Here is a 23,653-nt window from a genome sequence, read left to right on the forward strand (position 1 = left end):
TGATAACATCATATTCATCCTAGATGTCTCTTAACCTTGAGTGATATATAGTAAGCAATTGACATTATTCCTTGAGTGAGAGAATGAATCTTTTTGTGCAATTGAAAATTTTTGGATCTATTTACAGTATCAAACCTTTCTCTCAGATCTAGCCACACCTTTCGAGCATCAAATGCATACACTACAGAGCTAAGATGACCAGGTCTCACTGCATTCATAATCCAACTCAAAACTACTGCATTACATTTTTCCCACTAATCATGTAACTCTGGCTCAAACATAGACTTAGGAAACCTTTCATCTACAAATCCTAGCTTACGTCGACCTACTAAACCAATTCGAAATGACCTACTCCACAAATCATAGTTTTCTAAACCTGTTAATTGTAGGGAGATTAGAGAACTACCTGGAATTTCTGTATTCTGAAGAAACAGAGGATGATTGTGATCAATCACAGGAAATGATGCTATGCGAGTACCACTACCAGTGCTAGTAGTTCCGACTCCATCTCCATCCATTCTAGTTCCAGTCATGGGAACCTTTGAACAATTTCTTTCAATTCACCAGTTTTAGTAATGATGAGATCGGAGCACCTAATACTTCTTCTGGATAACGAAGTCTCTATGATCATAGGCTCTGACCATGATAGCTCCATAGCTGGAGCTTTAAGCTTTACATCAATGTAGATAGGAAGAAAGAAATTGTATTGATTGAATCTATACACATTGTATATTTATCTACTCACATGAGCTTGTAACTAACTAATGCCAGTTGGGCATATTTCTAACTAACTATAGCTGATTAGTTAACTAACTCAACTAGCTAGCTTGCTTAACCATTTACATTAGTTAACATAATCCTCGAATCATTGACATAGAGGAAACTTGAAGTCCAAAGTAGAGATATAATAGTCAAAAGAGGCAAATAAAGGTATTAACTAGCCCTGGATGATTTGTGGCATGTTGACTCTACATTGTGGCACGACTTCATCGACACCTTGAGGGGAATAAACACGTCAAGAGGAAACTGCATTCTTGTGACTACTCATTCGAAGAGGGTAGCATCTACAGTAGCAGCAGTAGATCATCATATGTTGGAAAAATTATCAAGAGATCATGGTTGGTCCATTTTCAAACAACGAGCATTTGTGACAGGGAGGTTCCTGAAGATATGGTGAGCACGTAAAATAGGATTGTTGAAATGTGTCAAAGTCTACCATTGATTACAAGTGTATTGGGAGGCACGATAAAAGGAAAAACATGAATGGCAAAGAATTCTTGATGGCAATCCCCTAGTTGCAAGTGAAGATGATAACGGGTAAAATAGCTTAAAGAAAATCCTAAAACTTTGCTATGATTATCTACCATTTCCGCATCTGAAAAAATGCTTTGCCCACTTCACAATTTTTCCAAAAGATTTTGTGTTTGGAAAGGACCAACTAATCCAACTTTGGATGGCGGAAGGGTTTCTTCGTCCATGTCAGGAGACCCCTGTGATGGAAGACGTTGGGAACATGTATTTTCAACTTCTACTTCAATATTCCTGGCTGCAAGATGTTGTGTAAGATGAGCACAACAATATAAGATGTTATAAGATGCATGACTTGTGCATGATTTGGCTGGAGATATTTTGAAATCTAAACTATTTGATCAAAAGAGTGTCGGAGGAGAAAATCTTTCTCAAGTTCGATACTTTGTATGGAACTCACCAAGTGATCAAATTGATATGATAAATGAGCCTGGACGTATATGCATATTGTTCTCGAGAAACAATATATCCAAAGATGTTCTATTGAGCTTTCAGTTCTTGCAAGTTTTAAATTTGTCTAGGTCAGGCATCAAGGAGTTGACAGCTCAATTGGCAAGTTAATATACTTGGGATATCTTGATCTCTCCAGTACTAATATCAATGCCTTGCCCAACTCCATTTGCAAGCTCTAAAATTTGCAAACTTATAGAGTAAGTAATTGCTTCTTACTCGAGGTGCTTCCAGATGAAATGGAAAATATGATAAGTTTGAGACATGTATTACAGCAATGATTTCAGATCAGATTCTAGAAAATGGTGTTTCGGCAATCAGCACTTTCGGATGCCAGTTAATATGGGACAATTGACTTGCCTTCAAACCCTGCAGTTTTTCAAGGTAGGTTTAGAGAAAGGTTGTCGAATAGAAGAATTAGGTTGTTTGAATAACCTTAGAGGTGAATTGATGATCAGAGGTCTTCAATTGGTCTGTAATAGAGAAGAAGTTGTAAAAGCATATCTACAGGAGAAACCATATATCTTTAAGTTGGCATATTTATGGTCCCATGATGAATCAGAAGACTGTGAAGTCAATGATGAGTATGTTCTAGATGGTCTTCAACCGCATCCTAACTTGAAAAAATTAGTGGTAGTGAACTATTTGAGGACTAGATTTCCGTCATGGTTCAGTGAAGAATTGTTACCAAATTTGGTGGAGTTGAAATTAAGTGGTTGCAGAAAGTGCAAGGAAATTCCATCGCTTGACCAACTTAAACTCCTTCGGCATCTTGAGCTGATAGGATTCCATGAGTTGGAATGTATCGGACCTACATTATATGGTGTTGAAGTTAACAAAAACGCCAATATCCAAGTGTTCCCATTATTCAAAGAACTAGTATTGTGGAATATGCCTAGACTTACTGAGTGGAAGGAAATGCAACTGTTATCAACAGGAAATGATGGCAGAGACGGAGTTGGAGTAAGAATGTTTCCCGGACTGGAGAAGTTGAGGATTAGTAACTGTCCGTTGTTAAAAAGTATTCCGAATCATTTTGAAATGCTGCATGAATTAAGGCTGGAAATCAGATACTTGAATTCGGAATTGAGGTTCTTCTCTTGAAACATTAATGCTGGTGAGCTGCAAATGGCTACACCATCTGGACTTTTAGATGCCATGCCCAAATTACAGTTTCTGAAGATCAAGGACTGTCGATTGTTAGAATCAAGCTATTTTGGATGGGCTTGTAAACCTTGTTTCTTTCATTTGCAACAGTTATTTTCATCAAAGTGTGGAAAACTAGAGCATCTGCCATCCAGATATTCCATGCGATGCCTCACCAAATTGTGGTACCTGGGAATTAAAGGCTGTGCTCAGTTAGAATAAAGTTCTATCAATAATAGGAGTGGCCGAAACCCCCAGTGGTCCAACATTTCTCATATTTCAGTAATTAACGTTGGGTTCATGAAAATTCAGGACTTGTGTAAGTCTCTATTTCTCCTTTTAGTTTTCCAAGCTTTTCATTCCCCAAACGAATACATCTTACTATAGTACTGAAGAATTCCAGATTCTTAAAAAAAAATATTAGTCCATTTGAAATTGTTGGGCTGATTCTAACCAATGAAGGAACATCTATGTTGCTATAAAGATGTGATGACCTGACCTAGACTAGTATTGGAGAATGTTATAACCAACAGGAGATGGTGGTACTTGGTAGAGACGGAGTTGGAATGAGAATGTTTCCTGGACTTGAGAAGTCGAGGATTAGTAGCTGTCCACTATTGAAATCCTGCATGAACTAGAGATTGAAAGAGCTGACAGTTAAATCATAAATGGCATTGTTGAGCTTGTGCAGCAACTTGACATCTCTCATATCGTCTACTGTCTATGATGTGAAAAAGCTCATTTGTTTCTTTTCTCTTCTTTTTTTTGCCTTCTTTTAGGAAACTTCTTTATAATGTCTTTGTAATAGACCACACACCCACACTTCCACTGTGGAAATCAGTAAGTGAGAGGAAGTTTTCACGCGTTCCTATCATATCTCTGGACTCTGGAGCATGCACTATCCAGATACCAAGGTTTGTTTTCTCCTCTCACTTTCACCTTCAAAAGGATTATTTAGTTTAATCCTTTTTCTTGCAATTATTGGACATAAAAAATGCAGAGTTATCAGTGAATCGCATCTGTGCTTTCCTTTCAGCATTTTGCTCTTCCACATTTAAACAAATTGTTCTATTTATCCTTCATCAGGTGAGGAATATCTATAGTATGTCTTTTAAAATATGGTTTAATTGTGAAAGTTTTTTTTTTTTTTCTCATAGTTGACTAGGTCCAAGGTCATGCTAGAACGTTGTTATGGCATACTGGCATATCAAGTCAAAGTCCATGGGCGACAATAACTTTAGGTACATTTTCATTTAGACTTGTTAAAGGATTGCTATAACAAGTTTGTCTAAGTTATTTTTGCACTTCTTTTATTTTCACGACACAATTTTACTGTTTAACAAGGTTGGTTATCTTCGACGGAGGAACCACCACGTTTGTTTTATTGAAGAACAGAATCTTCGGCCATTAAATCATTACTGGACTCTTTCATGAGTATTTGGTAAAGACTACATAATCTCTCAACATTAAATAAGTAATGATTATCGAGTATATATACATATTTGCCTAAGTGAAACTATTTTTCTGTTGTCTCTTTTGATAAAATAAATAACTTTTCCTACAATTTGATTAAAATAAAAGAACAAGTAATTCATGATTCAAGTATTTTTTATAGAATGAGTAGTTCAACCAGCTAATTCCCTGTCTTCTAATGAAACTTTGGTTAGTTGTTGCAAATTTAACAGTTTTGAAAGGCAATATTGTGTTGGTTTGCAAGCAGATTTTGGAAGTAAGCTGTTCGGAAGAGCCTACATTAGCTTCAGTTGATTTGGTGCTTTTCTCCATATAGTTCTTCTTTGCTTTTCTTTTGCCAGAGCTTCGATCCATAATAATCGATGATAGGAGTGTGTATTGCATTCTCATGATTAAATTCCACCTACATTAGCTTCAGTATCCGCTGCAAAGGACATAGGACTTAAATGGACTGACCAGTTTGAGGGGTATTTGTCCATTAGGTTGAAGGATTCTCTATTCTGCATAATGAACCAAGATTTCCACATAAGCTTCAACATAACAGTTATATCATAAAATTGTACTGAAAGGAGAAATGAGTTTTCCTTTGGTTTGTACACATGGAATGATGGAGTCCATGTGGTTCGACGTCCAATAGCTGTATCATCCGTGTAATTATATCATGCATTTGTTAATATATAAGTGCCAAAAATATTATATGAATGTGTAACTAGAGCACGCTGTTATGAAATTTCAAACAAAAACTGTTAAGTTCCTTACAATAATTGAAACTGCATTTCTTGCTCACGCAGATGATCGGATTTGTACTATGCAGAATAAAGAAATAATTATATATCTTGTTGCAATATACATCTTTGTAATGATACATGTTAATTGATTAAGTTAAGCTTATTAGAGTACGCTAAAGATATCCATCAGAAGAAGTGTATTTATATCTATATATGCTGCAGTTTAGGAAACTCATCGTTACTAGCAATGAAAAAGTAAATATATGACTAGGAAGGTACATGTTTAACTCATCGCTACAATTTCAATATGTGTAACTCACACTGCAAAGAAATTTCTGCAAAACTAGTGGTCCATGGACAAGGATGTTCTGAAGTTCTCCGCAAGATTTGCAAAGGATAGACAAGAAGACTACGTGAGGTTCCATCAAATTTCCAGACACTGATCATTCAGTGGTCCCGTGAAAGAGTAGACTAATTTTGTATTTCATAGAAGTTGGATTCTAGTAAATTAGAAATTTCCTGCATCCACTTCTAACAATTTTCCAAGATACTATTATTTATTGTACGTATGAGTATCGTATCACTATAAAACCCTTCATACTGACAGAAAACAAATCAATATAATACAAGTCATCCAAAATGAAGAACTATCTTATAACTGTATTTCTCTTTTCCCTCTTCCTAATTATGAGCCTTGGTGACTTTGTTTCATGTACTGAAGAAACAAAGGTATATATAGTGTACCTTGGAGAGCACAATGGAGACGAGACTTCGAAAGAAATAGAAGATCACCACTGTTCATTTCTTCATTCTGTCAAGGGTACTACTTCTAAAGAAGATGTTAGAACATCGCTTGTTCAAAGCTATAAGAACGTCATCAATGGCTTTTCCGCTTTGTTAACACCACAAGAAGCTGAGATGATATCAGGTATGACATATGAAGTTATAGTTTAAGTTGTTTGAGACAGCAAACTGATGTAACTTAATTATATTATGTCTTAACATGCGATCACGTGTGAGCCTGATTCTTTTTATGATCAAACACGTAATTTTTTTACTTTCTGTGTGGCAGTGAATTGCTTAATTATATTACGTCTCAAGTCGTTGTGTTGGTTACTTCCTTTTGTTTCTGATCAGTGTAATTTTTATTTTTAAAAAACAGGGATGGAAGGGGTAATATCAGTATTTCACAGTGATCCTAATACAATAAAGCCTCATACTACAAGATCATGGGACTTTGTGAGCTTACTGGAAGGAACTTCACTGATAAATGCTGGAGAAGAATTGCCACAAAATGGAAATTATGGAGAAGATATCATTGTTGGGGTTATAGACACTGGTAAGAGCTTTTCTCTTTTTGTTTTTTTTTTAAAAAACATTTTAATATACTCCCTCTGTCCCATTTTAGGGGGTCGTTTGGTAGGGTGAATCAGGAGAAATAGTCCGTGTATTATGTATGGTATTATTCAGTGGGAAAAGACATAAATCCTCCCTGAACTTGTTTCGAAAAGTCAGTTACACTCTTACTCTTCATCTTTTTTTTTTACAGGGGTGTGGCCAGAATCTTCAAGTTTCAATGATAAAGGAATGGGGCCAGTTCCAAAGTCATGGAATGGAACTTGCCAAGAAGGTGTTGCCTTCAACGCCTCTCATTGCAACAGGTTGAAATGATTTAATTTCATCCCTTATTTTTGCTTTCAATTTAACTTATATATACTGACAGTCAACAAGGTAACACTTATGTTCTTTTCTGTTGTTGTTGTTGTGTTTTGAAAGGAAATTAATTGGAGCACAATACTATTTAAAAGGTTACGAAGCACACTATGGTCCTCTTAACAAGACAAGGGACTTTCGATCACCTAGAGATGTAAACGGTCATGGTACTCACGTTGCAGCCACAGTGGGTGGTCGAAGAGTTGCAAATGCATCAGCAATTGGTGGATTTGCAAAGGGTACAGCTACTGGAGGTGCACCAAATGTTCGTCTCGCAATCTATAAAGTATGTTGGCCAGTTCCAAATAAGACCTCAGCTCAGGGAACTGCATGCCTTCCAGATGACATTCTTACTGCTTTTGATGATGCCATAGCTAATGGAGTTCATGTACTTAGTATTTCTCTAGGGTCTCTACCTATAAAAACATATTACACACAGAATTCTATTGCAATTGGATCTTTGAATGCTGTGAAGAGAAATATTGTAGTAGCTTGTAGTGCTGGCAATAGTGGCCCAACACCATCTACTGTTGAAAATGTAGCACCATGGATTATCACAGTTGGTGCTAGTAGTATCGATCGAGTTTTTTCATCTCCAATTATGCTCGGAAATGGAATCATCGTCGAGGTAAGAACATATTCAGATTCACTTGTAAATCATCCGAGTTTAAATAAAGGGAAAAAGGCATGATATACCTCTCAAGTCTCAACTTTGTTACTTAGAGTTAATATACCCTCATTATGAAACATGCTCATATATACTCTACTGTTACACAAATAGCTCACATAGTGAGAAAAATATACAAGATGTTAGACAAAACATATGTTATTTCCTGTATTCAGATTAGCAAACCAGAAATAAGAAAAAATGAAAAGAAAAACACAAAGAACTATCCGAGTCCACAGAACCCACTGTGTGTCCTTAAGAAATTTAATCCTCTCAAGCATCCGAGGTTGCAGATTAATTCCTTCCAAGATAAAATGGATTAACCATTAAGAGAAGTAGCGGTACCTCAAACTTCGATAATTTCAACGAATTCAAAATGACAGCAACGAATCACACACACAGACACGATCGATCGATTTTGTTTTGTAAGAAATGTATGCAAAAGAAGGGAAGAATTCGATGCAGAAAAATGAGAGAAAACCTCTCTATTTATAGCCAACAAAGGGTAAAGGTCACAACCCTTTGGAAAGAAGACAACCTTTCAGAAAGAAAACAGTCTTTCAGAAAGGTCACAATACTTTGGAAAAGTATTTCGAATCAATTTGAAATGCGGTGTGAATTAAGCATCGATGTAAATTAGATAATTGAATATTTAAAGAATATATATAAAATGGATAAATTTTTAATTAGAAACCATTTAAAATCTGTAAATAAGAGATTATTTATAGCATTTTCTCGAAGAAATAGAGTAGTTTCTATTTTTCATATTGTGGAATTAAAAGAAAGACTTTGACTTTTTGAACCAAAGAGAGTTTTCATCAAATTTCAAAATTAATTAACGAGATATTTCATACCACTTGAACAAATTGATATTGTATCGAAGGATAACAAAATAAAGAAAAAGAAAGAGAGAAATTTTGACTTTGGTAAAGAAGGAAGAAGACGACTGAGCGTAGAAGCAAACCCAACAATGGCAGATCCAGTAATTGGTGCTACAGTTCAAGTTGTGCTTGAGAAACTGCTTTCTCTCACTATTGAGAAAGTCAGTAGCTCAAGGGACTGCAACAAACATCTCAGAATGCTCACACAAAATGTATCCATCATTCAAGCTTTCATTAATGATGCTGAAAGACGACAAGTTGACGATCACGCTGTAGAAAAATGGCTGAAAATGCTTGAAAGAGTTGCTGAAAGTGCTGAAAATGTGTTCGACGAATTCACATATGAATCTCTCAAAGCACAAGTGATGCAGATCCGAAATAGCCCTATGAGAAAGGTCAGTGATTTCATTTCTCATACAGCTTTTAAGAGTAAAATGTCTCGAAAAATCAAAAACATCAATGAAGAGTTGAGGGTTATCAATCAGTTAGCCAAAGACCTCGGTCTCCAATCACTAATTGTTTCGTCTCAGCAAATACTACCGTTTCGAGAAACAGATTCCTTAGTAGTTGCTTCGGATGTCGTTGGTAGAGACAACGATGTTGCTGAAATAAAGGAGAAGATGTTGAACATGAGAGACGAAGTTGTTCTGTGCACCATTCCCGTAGTGGGGATGGGAGGTTTAGGGAAAACTACTGTAGCTAAGAGAATTTTCAATGATGAAGAGATCGAAAAACATTTTGAGAAGAGAGTGTGGTTGTGTCTACCTGAAATGTCAGAGACCAAGAGCTTTCTTGAACAGATCCTCCAATCATTGACAGAGAGGAAACTTGAGGTCCAGACCAGGGATATAATAGTCAAGAAACTCCGAGATGAACTAGGTGGAAAAAGGTATTTGCTTGTCTTAGATGATTTGTGGCGTGTTGACCTTCCGATATGGGATGAGTTCGTGGATAGCTTGAGAGGAGTAAACACTTCTAGAGGAAATTGCATTCTCGTGACTACTCGCATGAAACAAGTGGCATCCACTGTAGCGGTAGATATTCGTATGTTGGGAAAGTTAACAAAAGATCATTGTTGGTCCATTTTCAAACAAAGAGCATTTGTTGATGGGGAGGTTCCAGAAGAAATGGTGAACATGGAAAGCAGGATTGTTGAAATATGTCAAGGTCTACCATTGGCTGTAAGTGTGTTGGGAGGCCTTTTACGCAACAAGGAAAGACATGAATGGCAGGCAATTCTTGATTGCAATCCCCTTGTTGTAGGTGAAGGTGATAATGGGGAAAATAGGATAATGAAAATTCTAAAACTCAGCTATGATTATCTACCATCCCCACATCTGAAAAAATGTTTTGCTTACTTTGCAATGTTTCCAAAAGATTTTAAGTTTGAAAAAGACCAACTAATCCAACTCTGGATGGCAGAAGGGTTTCTTCGTCCATGTCAAGAGACCCCTGTGATGGAAGACGTTGGGAACAAGTTTTTTCAGCTTTTGTTGCAAAATTCATTGCTGCAAGATGTTAATCTAGATGAGCACAACAATATAACACACTATAAGATGCATGATCTTGTGCATGATTTGGCTGCAGATATATTCAAATCTAAACTTTTTGATTCCAAGAGCGTTGGAGGAGAAAATCTTTCTCAAGTTCGATACTTTGGATGGGACTCACCAAGTGATCAAATAGATAAGATAATTGAGCCAGGACGATTGAGCACATTGTTCTCGAGAAGCAATCATATATCTAATGATATGCTGCTGAGCTTTCAGTTCTTGAGAGTTTTAAATTTGTCCAGTTCAGGCATTGAGGAGTTGTCAGCCTCAATCGGCAAGCTAATATACTTGAGATATCTTGATCTCTCAAACACAAACATCAAAGCCTTGCCCAACTCCATTTGCAAGCTCTACAATTTGCAAACATTTAGAGTCAATTACTGTTGTTCACTCATGGAGTTTCCAGATAAGATGGGAAATATGATAAGTTTGAAACACATATATTACAGATCCAATTATCCTACTTGGAGATCATGGTGTATTATTAATGAGCATTTTCAGATGCCACTTAACATGCGACAATTGACTTGTCTTCAAACCCTGCAGTTTTTCAAGGTCGGTTTAGAGAAAGGTCGTCGAATAGAAGAATTAGGTCATTTGAAAAACCTAAGAGGTGAATTGATGATCAACAATCTGCAACTGGTCCGTAATAGAAAAGAAGCTGGAAGAGCATATCTACAGGAGAAACCAAATATATGCAAGCTGGCATATTTATGGTCCGATGATGAATCAGAAGACCGTGAGATCAATGATGAATATGTTTTGGATGGCCTTCAACCGCATCCTAACTTGAAAACCTTAGTGGTGGTGAATTATTTGGGGACTAGATTTCCATCATGGTTCAGTGAAGAATCTCTAACAAATTTGGTCAAGTTGAAATTAAGTGGATGCAAAAGGTGCAAGGAAATTCCATCGCTTGGCCAACTCAAACTCCTTCAGCATCTTGAGCTGATAGGATTCCATGAGTTGGAATGTATTGGACCTACATTTTATGGTGTTGAAGTTAACAATAATGGATCGAGCAACAATAACACCAATATCCAAGTGTTCCCGTTACTCAAAGAACTAGTGTTGAGGAATATGAGTAGCCTTACTGAATGGAAGGAAGTGCAATTGTTACCAACAGGAAATCATGGTAGAGACGGAGTTGGAGTAAGAATATTTCCTGCGCTGGAGAAGTTGAGGATTAGTAGCTGTCCACTGTTAAAAAGTACTCCAAATCAATTTGAAATCCTGCATGAAGTAGCGATTGAAAGAGTTAACAGTGAAATGCCGTTGTTGAACTTGTGCAGCAACTTGACATCTCTCGTAGATCTTATTGTGGATGATGTGAAAGAGCTCACTTGTTTTCCAGATGAGATGCTACATAACAATGTTTCTCTTGAACATCTACGGGTCTTAAATTGCAGAGAGTTTCGTGAATTGCCACAAAGTTTATACAACCTCCGTTCTCTTAAGAGCTTAAGGATTGAGCGCTGCAACAATTTCAGTTCCTTTCCTGTTCCCAGTGGAGAGAATCATTTTACTTCGCTCCGAAGTCTTGAGTTATCCAATTGTGATGGCTTAACCAGTTTACCAAGTGAAATGCTAGAGCGTTGTCGGTCTTTGGAATCTTTGAAGGTCAACAAATGTAACAACTTAGTTTCCTTCCCTTTACATGTGTGGGAAATGCCTTCTCTTTCATATTTGAATATATCAAAATGCCTCAAATTGGATAGTGTACCTGCACGGGGCCTTCACCGTCTCACTGGATTACAGGAATTGTGCATTGGACCTTTCTCAGAGATGATGGATTTTGAGGCATTCCAATTGATATTTAGTGGCATTCAGCAGCTATCGTCCCTTCCTAAATTAGAGGTGTATGGGAATAGGCAATGGGATTCTCTGCCCTATCAGCTTATGCAACTTTCTTCCCTAACAGAGATCGGAATAAATGATTTTGGAATCAAAACTCTTCCTGATAGATTTGGAAATCTTACTTCTCTTGAAACATTAGAGCTAGTGAGGTGCAGACGACTACAACATCTGGACTTCTTAGATGCCATGCCCAAATTACGACATCTGGAGATCCGTGATTGTCCATCATTAGAAGCTCTGTTGGATGGGCTTGTCAACCTTGTTTCTTTGCAAGAGTTAACTTTATGGTTCTGCAGAAAACTACAGCATCTGCCATCCAGAGATGCCATGCTACGCCTCACCAAATTACGGTACCTTAGAATTAGAGGCTGCCCACAGTTAGAAAAAAGTTGCAGCAATAAAAATGGCACAAACTCCCAATGGTCCAACATTTGCCATATTCCATATATTGAACTAGGTGGGACGACAATTCAGGACTTAAGTAAGTCTCTAGTTCAGAAATGAGAAAATTTACTTGTTTTTTGAAGTTATATTTATGCACACTGACAATAAGTAATTCAACTGGTGCTCTCAACAATAACTCATTTGCTCTAAAGTTTATTTCCTTTTGCAGATTAAGTTTTACTACAAGGGCAAAGAGGTCATCCCCGTTCCGGCCTTGTTTGGGCACTGAAAAACCTTTTCCGGGAACTGAAGTCTACATATGAAACATCAAAAAACTCAACGCGTCTAGGGTGCTCGATGAGAATCTACACAGGTCTATCCTCTGTCTTTGCATGGCCATGTTTGCCTTTTTATTCTCCATTTAAGTTTTTGTACTAGATAAAGTTCCTTGACCACATGTAAAATTTTCTGTCATTTTCCCCCTTGTATATGTGACATTTGCTACTAAACTATGAACTCTTTGAACAATAAAATCCACATATTGAATCTTGCTAAATTTATTCAAAGGTGATTTATACAGATAAAAAGGAATCGAGAAATAGTATAGCAAGTCTTTTCACTTTTTTCTTGCATTTATTTCTGAATCGATGTCGAACTAGATGCACTACATTTTATTTTTGCCACCACTCATATAACTTTTCATATTGTGCATTAGGTCTTGGTAATTCCTGGGAGTTGAAATAGAAGCCATCCTCTTGTACCTTCAAAGTTCCAATAGCATCTATGCATAAAAGAAACCAAATAACTCTTTCTTCCTAGACCGCATTTATCAGCTATTTTATCAATAAAAATACCATGACTCGTATCATAAGAGTTCCAATAAAAATGGCAGAAGTATAATGTTCCGCCAAAAAGATGTTCATTTATATGAAATTTGAACTCTTCATTTGGGTGGAGTACTTTATTACCAAAATCATCGTCTACAAATTTATAATAAAATTTTAGAGAATTAGAATTAGTTGGAATGGTGTTGATAATATGGACTTCAAATCTAGGTGTCCACCAATAAGATCCAAGTGTCGAAGTCAACGAAGAATTTTTATAGTAACAAAATCAAGTACAAAGATGAATGAGAAAAAAAAGAATTTTGTTCTTGAAAGAATTCATATTTGATTCTTGAAATGATTGTATCTTCTTATTGACTAATTATATATACCCTGAAAAAGAAAACTCAAAATCCGACCACATTAATTTTTGCTGATGAATTTGGTAAAATCACATAAATCTAATTTTGTCTACTCCATTTACTATGTTTGATCATAGGATTTGAGACTCAATTTCAAGTTTTTATTTGAAATTGATATTTTTCTGTAAAATTTGCATAAAAATTATAGAATTAGAACTTGGAATAAAGACTTTTTTTTTTTTTTTTGAAGTTTAACTTTTTTTTTTAAAACATAAAAAAAATATCAATAGGGATAAGTACAAGTAAGGGGGATTATGTCTTACCTTACTAATCCTAATAAAATACCTTACTTCTGCTACCTAACAAGCATGAAGAAAATAAGAACTAGATAGAACTAAGTATTTTCTGATCACCACAGAGTTTGTAATACACTCAATGATGATATTACAAATAAGGATGCTTAAATAATGTAAAAATATGTCAATCAACAAGAAAGTTGAGTTATCAACCTCAAATTTTCTATTACAAAAGCATGCATTAAAAAAGATTGATTATCCATCAAAAGTAACTTGAAGTAATTTTCTCTTGTCTTCTTCTTCAAACCTATCCAACAACACTTGATAATTCATACCTTCTTTTTGGTTTTATTGGATCTTGTTGAACCTATTGATACTGTCAAATGATTCTGTTTTGCCTGTCGCATAATGACTATTTTGAATGTCCATCTTTTTTTTTAACAAACATATTCATCTAAATTCTAAGTTTTAAATACCAAGACTTTTGATATTTAACGTCTTCCGTTATATGACAGTCACTTCATATATATATATATATATATATATATATATATATATATTACAAACTCTAATATTGTCAATTTGTAATGACATATTTAAGATTGGTCAATCTCAATCTACCTATTCAAATGACTCTATTGTCCATTTGTCATAGTAGGAAAAATTCAGTTATCGCTACATATTGACAAAAAAACATTATGACTTTATTGTTGTACTAGATAAAGTTTCTTGACACACGTAAAACTTTCTTTTTTCATTTTCCCACTTATATATATGAGACATTTGCTACTAAGCTATGAAATCTTCGAGTATAAAATAAAATAAATATATTAGAGAGAAGGCGGAGCTATCATAATTTTGAAGTATCGCTAAATTTAAAACAAAGGTAATTATATAGTCAAAAAGGAATCGAGAAATAGTATCGCAAATCATTTCACTTCTTTCTTGCATTTATTTGTGTATCGATATTGAAGTAGATGATGCACTACATTTTACTTGTCATCACCACCCATATATTTTTGAATATTGTTTATCAGGTTGTGGTAATTCCTGAGAGTTAAAATAAAAGCCATCCTCTTGTATCTTCCAATAGCATCCATAGATAAAAGTAAATGAATAACTCTTACTTTCCAAACCACATTTATCAGCTATTTTATCATTAAAAATATCATGACTCGTATTTTTAGAGTCCCAATAAAAATGACAAAAGTATAATGTTCCGCCCAAAAAATGTTCATTAAAATGAAATTCCATCTCTTGATTTGTATAGAGCACTCTATCACCAAGATCATCATCTGCAGATTTACAACGAAGTTTTAGAGGATTTGAATTAGTAGGGAGGGTGTTGTTGATATGGACTTCAAATCTAGGCGTCCACCAATAAGATTGAGTTTTGTAGGCAACGGAGAACTCTTTATAGTAACAAGATTAAGTAAAAAGATGAATGAGAAGTAAAGAATTTTGTGCTTAAAAGAACTCATATTTGATTTTTGAAAAATGTTTTTATCTATTCTTGACTAATGTAAGTGTAAAATCATGTTATTATTTTATTATATATACGTGAAATGAAAGCTGAAAAGACGTCCACATTCATTTTTGCTGAGTTCTTGGTAAAGATCATATGCATCTAGTTTTGTCTACTCTATTTTCTAGGCATTTGACCACAGAATTTGACTATTTGAGACTCATTTTCAAATTTTAATTTGAAATTACTAGTCTTTTCTATAAAAATTGCATAAAATTTCAACATTAATTTCATATACCAATTTTTTCAAAGAGTAGGATTTCAAATCTCATATTGTGATTTTCCATTTTTTTTAAATGTAAAACTTGATTCATAAGTTTATATTTTGTTAAAAAGATCCATCATTTAAATTTTGCAAAAAAAAAGACTCATGCTTTACCTGAATTCGCTTTTCCATTTTGTCATAGATAATAAATTAAAAGTTGAAAAATTGAATTTGTATTTGGACATTCCTTTCACCTGAATTTTGATTCTTGGGCAAATTGAAAGATCAAACATGGTTTCCAGTCTTAATTTCTTTTTTCGGAAAATGATTAAAATTACTCTTGAACTATGTAAAATAGATCATTTATACCATTCGTTACATTTTTGGATCAAAAATGTCTCCACCGTTATCCTAAGAGAACACAAATACCCTTAAGAGTTAACAACCTAAATTTTTAGTGACGGGCAAGCCACATGAGACTAATCCCTCCACCTAAGCGTTGCCAACTAGTATTCCCCATAAAAAACTAAATCTTTAGCGGTGATAAAAGTCGGCAAAAATTCCCAAAATATTGCCACTAAAAGTTTTGAGTGATTTTTAGCGGTGACTAAAGTTGCAATAGTCATTCTCCAGTAAAATCAATTTTTTCAACAAAAAAATATGATAATTGATTTTCGGTTACAACCTAATCTTCTAAAATCAATAGCATGTACTATCAATATTAAAAAACATCCAATGTTATTACGAACAACACCAAAATTACTTCTCGACTCAAATTTTCTACTACGCAATGCATTATTGTACAGTTTATGCATTTACGTATGACATAAAAATAAAACATATGATATCTTCAAACTCCTCCTTGATCAATGTCATATGTAATTTTTTTAAAAACAATGAAGAAAAAAAACATAAAATCATAATCTAACGCTAAAATCAACGAAAATCTTTACTAGTGATATTCTGGGCTTTTGTGGCTACTTTTATCGCCACTAAAGGTGTACTTTTTGATAGTGAATCCTAGTTGACAAAGCTTGGTGGAGGGAGTAGTTCCACTTGACTTGTCACGTCACTAAAAATTTAGATTATTAGCTCTTGAGGATATATGTGGTCTTTTAGGATAACGATGAAGGTATTTTTTATCCCAAAATATAATAAAGGATATAAATAGTCTATTTCACATAGTTAAAAACAATTTTGACCCTTTTTCTTTTTTTTGGTTAGCTGCGATGGAAACTCCTAAGACTATACTGATCAAAGCAAATTGAAAGAGAATTAGTTAATTTCCCCGAATTCCTTGTTAAGCATATTCTCAAATTCTATATATTCCAATTTATGTGATATATTTTTTCTTTTTAGTCTTTCCTAAAAAAGAAATATCACTTTTTAATAATTAGAAAAAATGTAACTTTAAAATTCTTCTTTTACCCTTAATGAAATGATTTATTTATAATCACAAAAATATCTAAGATTTATTTTAGACCACAAATTTTTTTTTAAAAATCTTTAAATTTTATATCAAGTCAGATGGTGCCACAAATTAGAACGGAAGAAGTAACAAGAAAAGAACAAATGGATTTTGAAATATTCATCTTTGATTTTCCTAATTAAATTCTTCCTTCTTTATTTTACAAAATTTGACCAGTTTGGAAATTCTACTGAATATAACCATATGAGCTTAAAATTAAACAATTGAATATATTTTATGGTGAGCCCTTGTTACTAGTTAGAGAGAATCACGGTGTATATGAGTTTAAAGCAAACAAATGATAGTATACTGTGTATACACTTGTGTAGAAAGTACGAAATGGATTCCAAAAGTACAAAGGTGAATAAGAAGAAAAATATTTTTTCCTTGAAAGAATTCATATTTGATACTCCATCCGTCCACTTTTAATTGTCATATTGTGTTTTTCAAAAGTTAAATTAGATTACATTATTAATTCAATATTTTGAACAAAAAAATAGATATTCAAAAACTATATGAAAAGTACTATAAATTGCAATTTTTTGCATATCAATATGATGAAAAAATACATCGTAAAATGTCAATCAAAGTTTTTATCGTTTGATTCTAAAAAAGAAAATCACGACAGTTAAAAGTAGACAGTACATGATAAGACGTAGAAGTTTATTTTAGACGTCTTCAACTTTATTGCACTGGTGTGAGTGTTTCACCCTTAACCAGAGGTCTCGGGTTTGAGCATTTGTAATGACCCTAAAGGTCATTTTTGGAAATTTTCATAAAATGACCGTTTTACCCCTCCCGATAATTGCCCCGAGTCCTAATTGTTGTATTTTCGAAGTTGGTTTGAAGGAAAATTGATGAAAAGTTGAGTTTTTAAGAGTTAAAGTTTGGTTAAAAGTGCTACTTCGAGTCATTTGGAGTTTCGAGACTCGAATCGGATTTCCGTCGATTCCAGCAGTTTTAGAATGTCGAAATGGGTCTATGAGAATTTACGGAGTCGAATTTGGAGTTAAAACGAAGATTTGAGGTCCTAAGTTGCTAAAATTGTGAAATTTTGATCAAGAGTTGACTTTGGTCAACAAACGAGGTTCCGGTGCTCGAAATGGAATTCCGAGGGCACCGTTGGATTCAGGGGGTGATTCTAAGTCTAGAATGAGTCTTGGTTGAATTTTTAGAGGCCCCGAGTGCGTTTCGAGTTTTTGACCCTAAAGTTAGTTTATTGACGCCTTATCGGATACCGATTTAAGGAGACCTCGAATTCAAATTCCGACGATTTCATTGAGTCCGAAATGTCATTTTCAAGCTAGTAGCATATTTGGTTTGTGTTCGGAAAGTGCCAAATGAGTTTTGGGTGAGCTTTTAAGCTTCTTGGATGCTTTGACACTATTTCAGCAAATTGTGGCAACTAAAGGGTTCATTATTAGTTTTAAAGGTCAAAAAATTATTTCGAAGGTTCTGAAATTTTGAGCATGAATTATAGGACTTATCTGCAAATTTTGGTGCATTTTCGCTAACCCGAGATTGGACTTTTATCGCAAATAAGAAATAATTGTTTACCGAGTAGAAATGATATTTGACTGGGCAAACGAGCATGAAATTGAGCTCCGATTGAACGAGCAGGTCCGTATCATTATTTAAGACATTTACAAAAAGAATCGGGTCATTTCACTATCGTATGAGGAAATTACGGCCTTTTTAGTGAAGGATTAACTGCTGTTTTTCTGGTGCATAACAGCCATGTATTGTTATAAAAATCTCAGACTGCGTTCATTTGGTATTTTGAGCATATCGGGAGTTCTAGAGATCGGAATGGAGTGATTCTTACGGGTTTCTTCTTGAATTAATATGAGGGTTAGTATTCAATCTTCAATTCGACATTTTCTCATAATTTCTTTATCTGTTTTTTTTTCCCTATCCGTCAATCTCTTGGAAAAAATTGGGGTTTTATCGATTTGGACTCCCTTTTTGATGAAAAAGGTATATTTACGATCCTTATGTTATGGGTAAACTGATTTTAACATAAAATTATTGATTCATCGATTATTTTCATCATATTAACCGCGTACAATTTGGACTTTCCCGATAAAGTTAAAGTTTGATAAATCGAGAATTTCAAGGTCGATCTTAACTCCGTTTTTGATGAAATTTCATATTTGAACATATCTAAGCATGGGTAAGATGTTTTTTCAAGAGATATTTCATTTTCGAGTCGGAGTTTCGGATCCGAATATTTTAGGCTTTTTCAAGAACGTGAATTTTCCTTCAAATTGAGTTTGTGAATTGATTTCAACTCCGTTTTCAAATTGGTTTTCACCATTAGCTTCCAAATACTTTAAGGATCATTTTACATAAAAAAAAATTCCAGATTTGGGTATCGTTTTTCGGTATGAGACTTTTGGTTCGTTTTGCCCTTTTTCCTTAAATTTCTTAATTTTGGTGTCATTGGACTTGAATTGTGATTGTGAATAATTGTTTGAATAGATTATCGTGATCCGGATTATACTCGGAAAGGAAAGGCTCAAGTCAAGTAACTTTTGGAGTTCGTTTTAAGGCAAGTGGCTTTCAAACTTTGTAAAACTCTTAGACTACGCATGACTACTTTCCTAATTGTGTTGGGGAGTAATGGGGATTGAGGATGGATTTTATTTGTTGATTGAAATTGTTGTAAATGAAAGATGGGGAATAAAACGAGCTAAATGTGTTATATGTGACTTGAATTTGTTGAATAAGTCATGTGATAACTGATATTGAGGGGATAGAAGAGCATGAATAGGCTATGATTGATACAGACATTGTGATTGAGGCAGGTGATGTGTAATGCTATGATGTGGTCGTGATTGAGACAGGTGATGTGTAATACTATGATGTGATCGTGATATGGTTGTGATTGAGACAGGTGATGTGTAATGCTATGATGTGGTCGTGATATGGTTGTGATTGAGACAAGTGATGTGTAATACTATGATGTGGTCGTGATATAGTTGTGATTGAGACATGTGATGTGTAATACTATGATGTGGTCGTGATATGGTTGTGATTGAGACAGGTGATGTGTAATACTATGATGTAGTCGTGATATGGTTGTGATTGAGACAGGTGATATGTAATACTATGATGTAATCGTGATATGATTGTGATTGATGACATGTGCATATTCATTATTCATCCCATGTGTGAACTATCTTTTGCATGAGTTCTGAGACATTGATATGAGGATGGATGGATATGAGACACAATTGAGACTAGCTCCGGCTAGAGATATATGAGATGGACTAGCTCCGGCTAGCGATTTGGATGCCGATGGGATCCGGTTCCGGCGGTGATACATGATCCATGTTTGGCCCCCATGGATTCTGATTTGAGTATTCAGCGTGGACTGATTACGTCAACAGATGTGTATCGTAGGACAGACATGCATCACGACTACATGACATCATTATTGCATTTTACATCGCATTTGCCTTATCTTTGTCTTTGATGTGTGGATTGTATCGGTTTATCCTTCTTATGTGGAATTTGATCTACTTGCTCTTATTTGTTGATCTGAGGTTGATGAGGATATACTGTTGGTTCTGGCTGTTGAATATGATCTGTTTAGTATAGGTTGGTTGGTTTGCTGCTAGATTGAAGTTTCGGTGGTTCGATTGGGTTTGAAAGGAGTTGTTTGTAGCTGCTAGTTTTGCTTAGTTTAGAGTTACTTGTGAGTACCTGTGGTTTTCGGTACTCACCCTTGCTTCTACACAATTGTGTAGGTTGACAGCTCTCTCAGATTCGGCTTAGTATTTTCTTTAGCAGATTGAGCTTCGGGACATACTCGAGAGGTAGCGGTTCATTCCAGACGTGCCCTTGAGTTATCTTTACTTTCAGTTTTGTTCTATTCGAGAACTATACTCTGAGACTTGTATATTTTTATTCGAATTCAATATTTAGAGGTTTGTACATGTGACAACCAAATTCTGGGTAGTGTTGAGTCTTAATTAAAGTCTTCCGCTTATTTATTATCTTTTATTCTCGTATTTCTACTTCTCTATCGTCGTGGTTGGGTTAGGCTGACGTGTCCGGTGGGAAATGGACACGTGCCATCACATCCGGATTTGGGGTGTGACAGCCTTGGATATGGAGAAAATCATGTTGAGAGTGTCACCTCTGAATGGACCCTTCAGTACGCAATCCAAATTTAGTTGGAGCTCCAATGTGAGCGCCTAACACCGGATAGAAAACTAAAAAAAATAAAATCGATTGCATAGATACCATTATTACGTAGGAAGTTTACACCTAAAGGAAAATTAGGAAATAATTTGACAAAAAACATGTGAAACTTAAGATATAATTGGATAAGTTGCATATGAGGGTACCTTTACACGTTCTCCTAGGGAAGATAAATGATAACATATGGGAATTTTATACACTATTATCTACTTATATTTTTTAGATTTGTTGAAGTTTTTTTTTTATTGGTGGTAGTAATAAATTCTCTTCCATTTATGTGCAAGCTTTTGTATATATAGTTATTATATTCATTACATTTTAATTGCACATGCCAAATGGACATATTGAACTAGATTTAAATAAGCGCAGATTACAGAAATCACATACTTTTAAGATAAAATTATAATATATCCCTTAAAAGTTTATAATTACATAAATTTCTCAAACGAATACAATAATATAAACACTGATACATTAAAAAAGGGTCGGATACATTAATGGCCAAAAGATCACTGATACATTAAAAAGAGGGTCGGATACATTAATGGCCAAAAAATCACTGATACATTAAAAAGAGGGTCGGATACATTAATGGCCAAAAAATCAAATCCCTTAAATCACACATGTTAATAGATGATACAAAATATAACACCTTGTTAAGTAAGATACATTAATAGATGATACAAAATTTTACACCTTGTTAATCAAGATACATTAATGGCCAACATTTTATACATAATACACTAATTTGATGCGCGATTTTTGACTTAAGAGAAAAATGAGGAATTTTGGAGCTTATAGGGGATAATAATAATAAGTAAACTAAAAGATGGGATTTCTGTAATTAATTCTTTAAATAAATTAAAATAAATTAAGTTAATGGACATGTTATTAGCCCATTCAAGAGTTACTTTGACTGGATTGGTCTGATTAAATAGCAGGTCAATACTTAATTCTTTCAATTGTTATAAGTTTTAATTACTTCATTTGTTCTTTTATAACTTTTTAAGTACCCTATTAAAATTACTTTTTATATCATGATTATATAAGTATCAAATTAAAAAAGTCTTAATTTGGGCTACATATTGACCAATATGTAAATTGATTGAAATGAATAAGGCCAAATATTGGATTGAGAATGACCCACTTAAACGTAAGAAAATTAGGTGAATCATATTTTTATGGAAAAATCACCCCATATACATATTTAAGAGTAAATATTACGGGTTTTAAATTTACTTTTAAAAATTTCTTGCTTATAACAGATTATTTACGGGCTATGACATATTAGTTAAATTTAATTTTATTTTAAAATTAAATTATATTTATTTAATAAATTATTAATCTATTTATAGTTTTTTATTATTAATTAATAATAGATCATTAATTTTATTTTACTTCCTTTTTAAAAAAACTAAAATTTTCAGTTACCCAATTTTAGGGATTTCTTTTCCTTGTTTATCGTTACCATCCCCAATCATTGATCACACCACCATCCCACACGTTTCTTCACTCCCACACGACTCAACCCACAACCCACTATCAAACTTTCTCCATTCTTTCTCATCTAGTCCAACATCAAAATTGATTACCCAGTCTGCTGGGGCAAGTCTAATGTTAAATGACATTATATGTTGGAAGGAATTTCCTTTCAAATTCATAATGGATTTCTTATTTCTCATGTTCTCTTACAGATTAAAGAAGGTATTGAACTAGTATCTCAACAAGCCTATTCTAGCGACAAGGCTCCTTTTTCATCAGATCCTCGGACTACAATAGACTGGGATCCCTTGAGCAATCCTCAGAGGAAGGGAAAAAAACTTGTTGAAACCCCTCCAGAGTCTGATTCCGACTCAGATTCGAATTTTGTTGGTAACAGCATGTCAATAGCATTATGTATTATCTGTGAAAGAAGGCTAATTACTCTTCAAGTCCATTATCATACAACACTGTTGATTGTTGGTTTATGTCGTGGGTCAATAACATTGAGAAACAGTGGAGAGAGTCAAATTGCGGCATGAGATCCATCTCCCCCAACCACAATGTTGGACAGTGCATTAGAGGCTTCAAATTGCTTGCCAACATTCCATGGGACACTGTTGACGATGTAATTATTCCTGTCAATATTAGTGACAAATTTCACTGGTTAAGAATTACATATTATTTTTTTTAACTTTTGGATAAATTTTTTCTGTTTAACTTTTGGATATTTTTTTTTTGTTTAAGTATTTGATAATATATACTACAATATGTTATCAAAATAGTTGATTGCACCTTTTGATTCTCTTTTGAATGTTCTAAAAATTGTAACAATGTGTTGTTAATTGTACACATGGTGACTGACATGCACTAACTTATTATGCTTGGATAATATAAGTTCAGCACAAAAACATTACACAGACTTCATACAGTTCTGATACACTATTTTTTAAAGTAGCACCGTGTTTTTAATTTGTATAACAAATGGATGAAACGTGTATGAAATACATTTTATATGCATATGTCTATGACTTCAATATTAAATGTTGGATATTTGTATTTAGTCATGGTATAATTTTTATAGTTGTATTTTGTCTTATTTTCGTTTGAATTAAATATGATTTA

At 34.2% G+C, this 23,653-nt stretch overlaps 2 protein-coding genes across 2 annotated transcripts; both read left to right on the forward strand.

Moving 5' to 3' along the window:
• The first annotated feature begins 5,712 nt into the window (after positions 1-5,712).
• On the forward strand, positions 5,713-7,509 carry LOC125827466 (subtilisin-like protease SBT5.6). Its single transcript, XM_049506781.1, has 4 exons — positions 5,713-6,033; positions 6,268-6,444; positions 6,655-6,766; positions 6,882-7,509. The coding sequence occupies exons 1-4, from the start codon at positions 5,745-5,747 to the stop codon at positions 7,507-7,509; spliced, it is 1,206 nt and encodes a 401-aa protein (XP_049362738.1). The 5' UTR covers positions 5,713-5,744.
• A 946-nt stretch (positions 7,510-8,455) lies between these two features.
• Positions 8,456-23,070, forward strand: LOC125827467 (putative disease resistance protein RGA4). Its single transcript, XM_049506782.1, has 3 exons — positions 8,456-12,126; positions 12,390-12,471; positions 22,744-23,070. Exons 1-3 carry the CDS (start codon positions 8,456-8,458, stop codon positions 23,068-23,070), a joined length of 4,080 nt encoding a protein of 1,359 aa, XP_049362739.1.
• Positions 23,071-23,653: the final 583 nt, after the last annotated feature.

This window comes from Solanum verrucosum, unplaced genomic scaffold (genome assembly GCF_900185275.1).
Source record: "Solanum verrucosum unplaced genomic scaffold, falcon-dt-bn FXZP01000138.1, whole genome shotgun sequence".
Classification (NCBI taxonomy): Eukaryota; Viridiplantae; Streptophyta; class Magnoliopsida; order Solanales; family Solanaceae; genus Solanum; species Solanum verrucosum.

Coding starts and splice junctions, on each gene's coding strand:
- LOC125827466 (XM_049506781.1), top strand. CDS start 5,745: ATGAAGAACTATCTTATAACTGTATTTCTCTTTTCCCTCTTCCTAATT. Junction 6,445..6,654: donor TGTTGGGGTTATAGACACTG/GTAAGAGCTTTT, acceptor TTTTTTTTACAG/GGGTGTGGCCAGAATCTTCA. Junction 6,767..6,881: donor AACGCCTCTCATTGCAACAG/GTTGAAATGATT, acceptor GTGTTTTGAAAG/GAAATTAATTGGAGCACAAT.
- LOC125827467 (XM_049506782.1), top strand. CDS start 8,456: ATGGCAGATCCAGTAATTGGTGCTACAGTTCAAGTTGTGCTTGAGAAA. Junction 12,127..12,389: donor CTACGCCTCACCAAATTACG/GTACCTTAGAAT, acceptor TTCCTTTTGCAG/ATTAAGTTTTACTACAAGGG. Junction 12,472..22,743: donor AACCTTTTCCGGGAACTGAA/GTCTACATATGA, acceptor GTTCTCTTACAG/ATTAAAGAAGGTATTGAACT.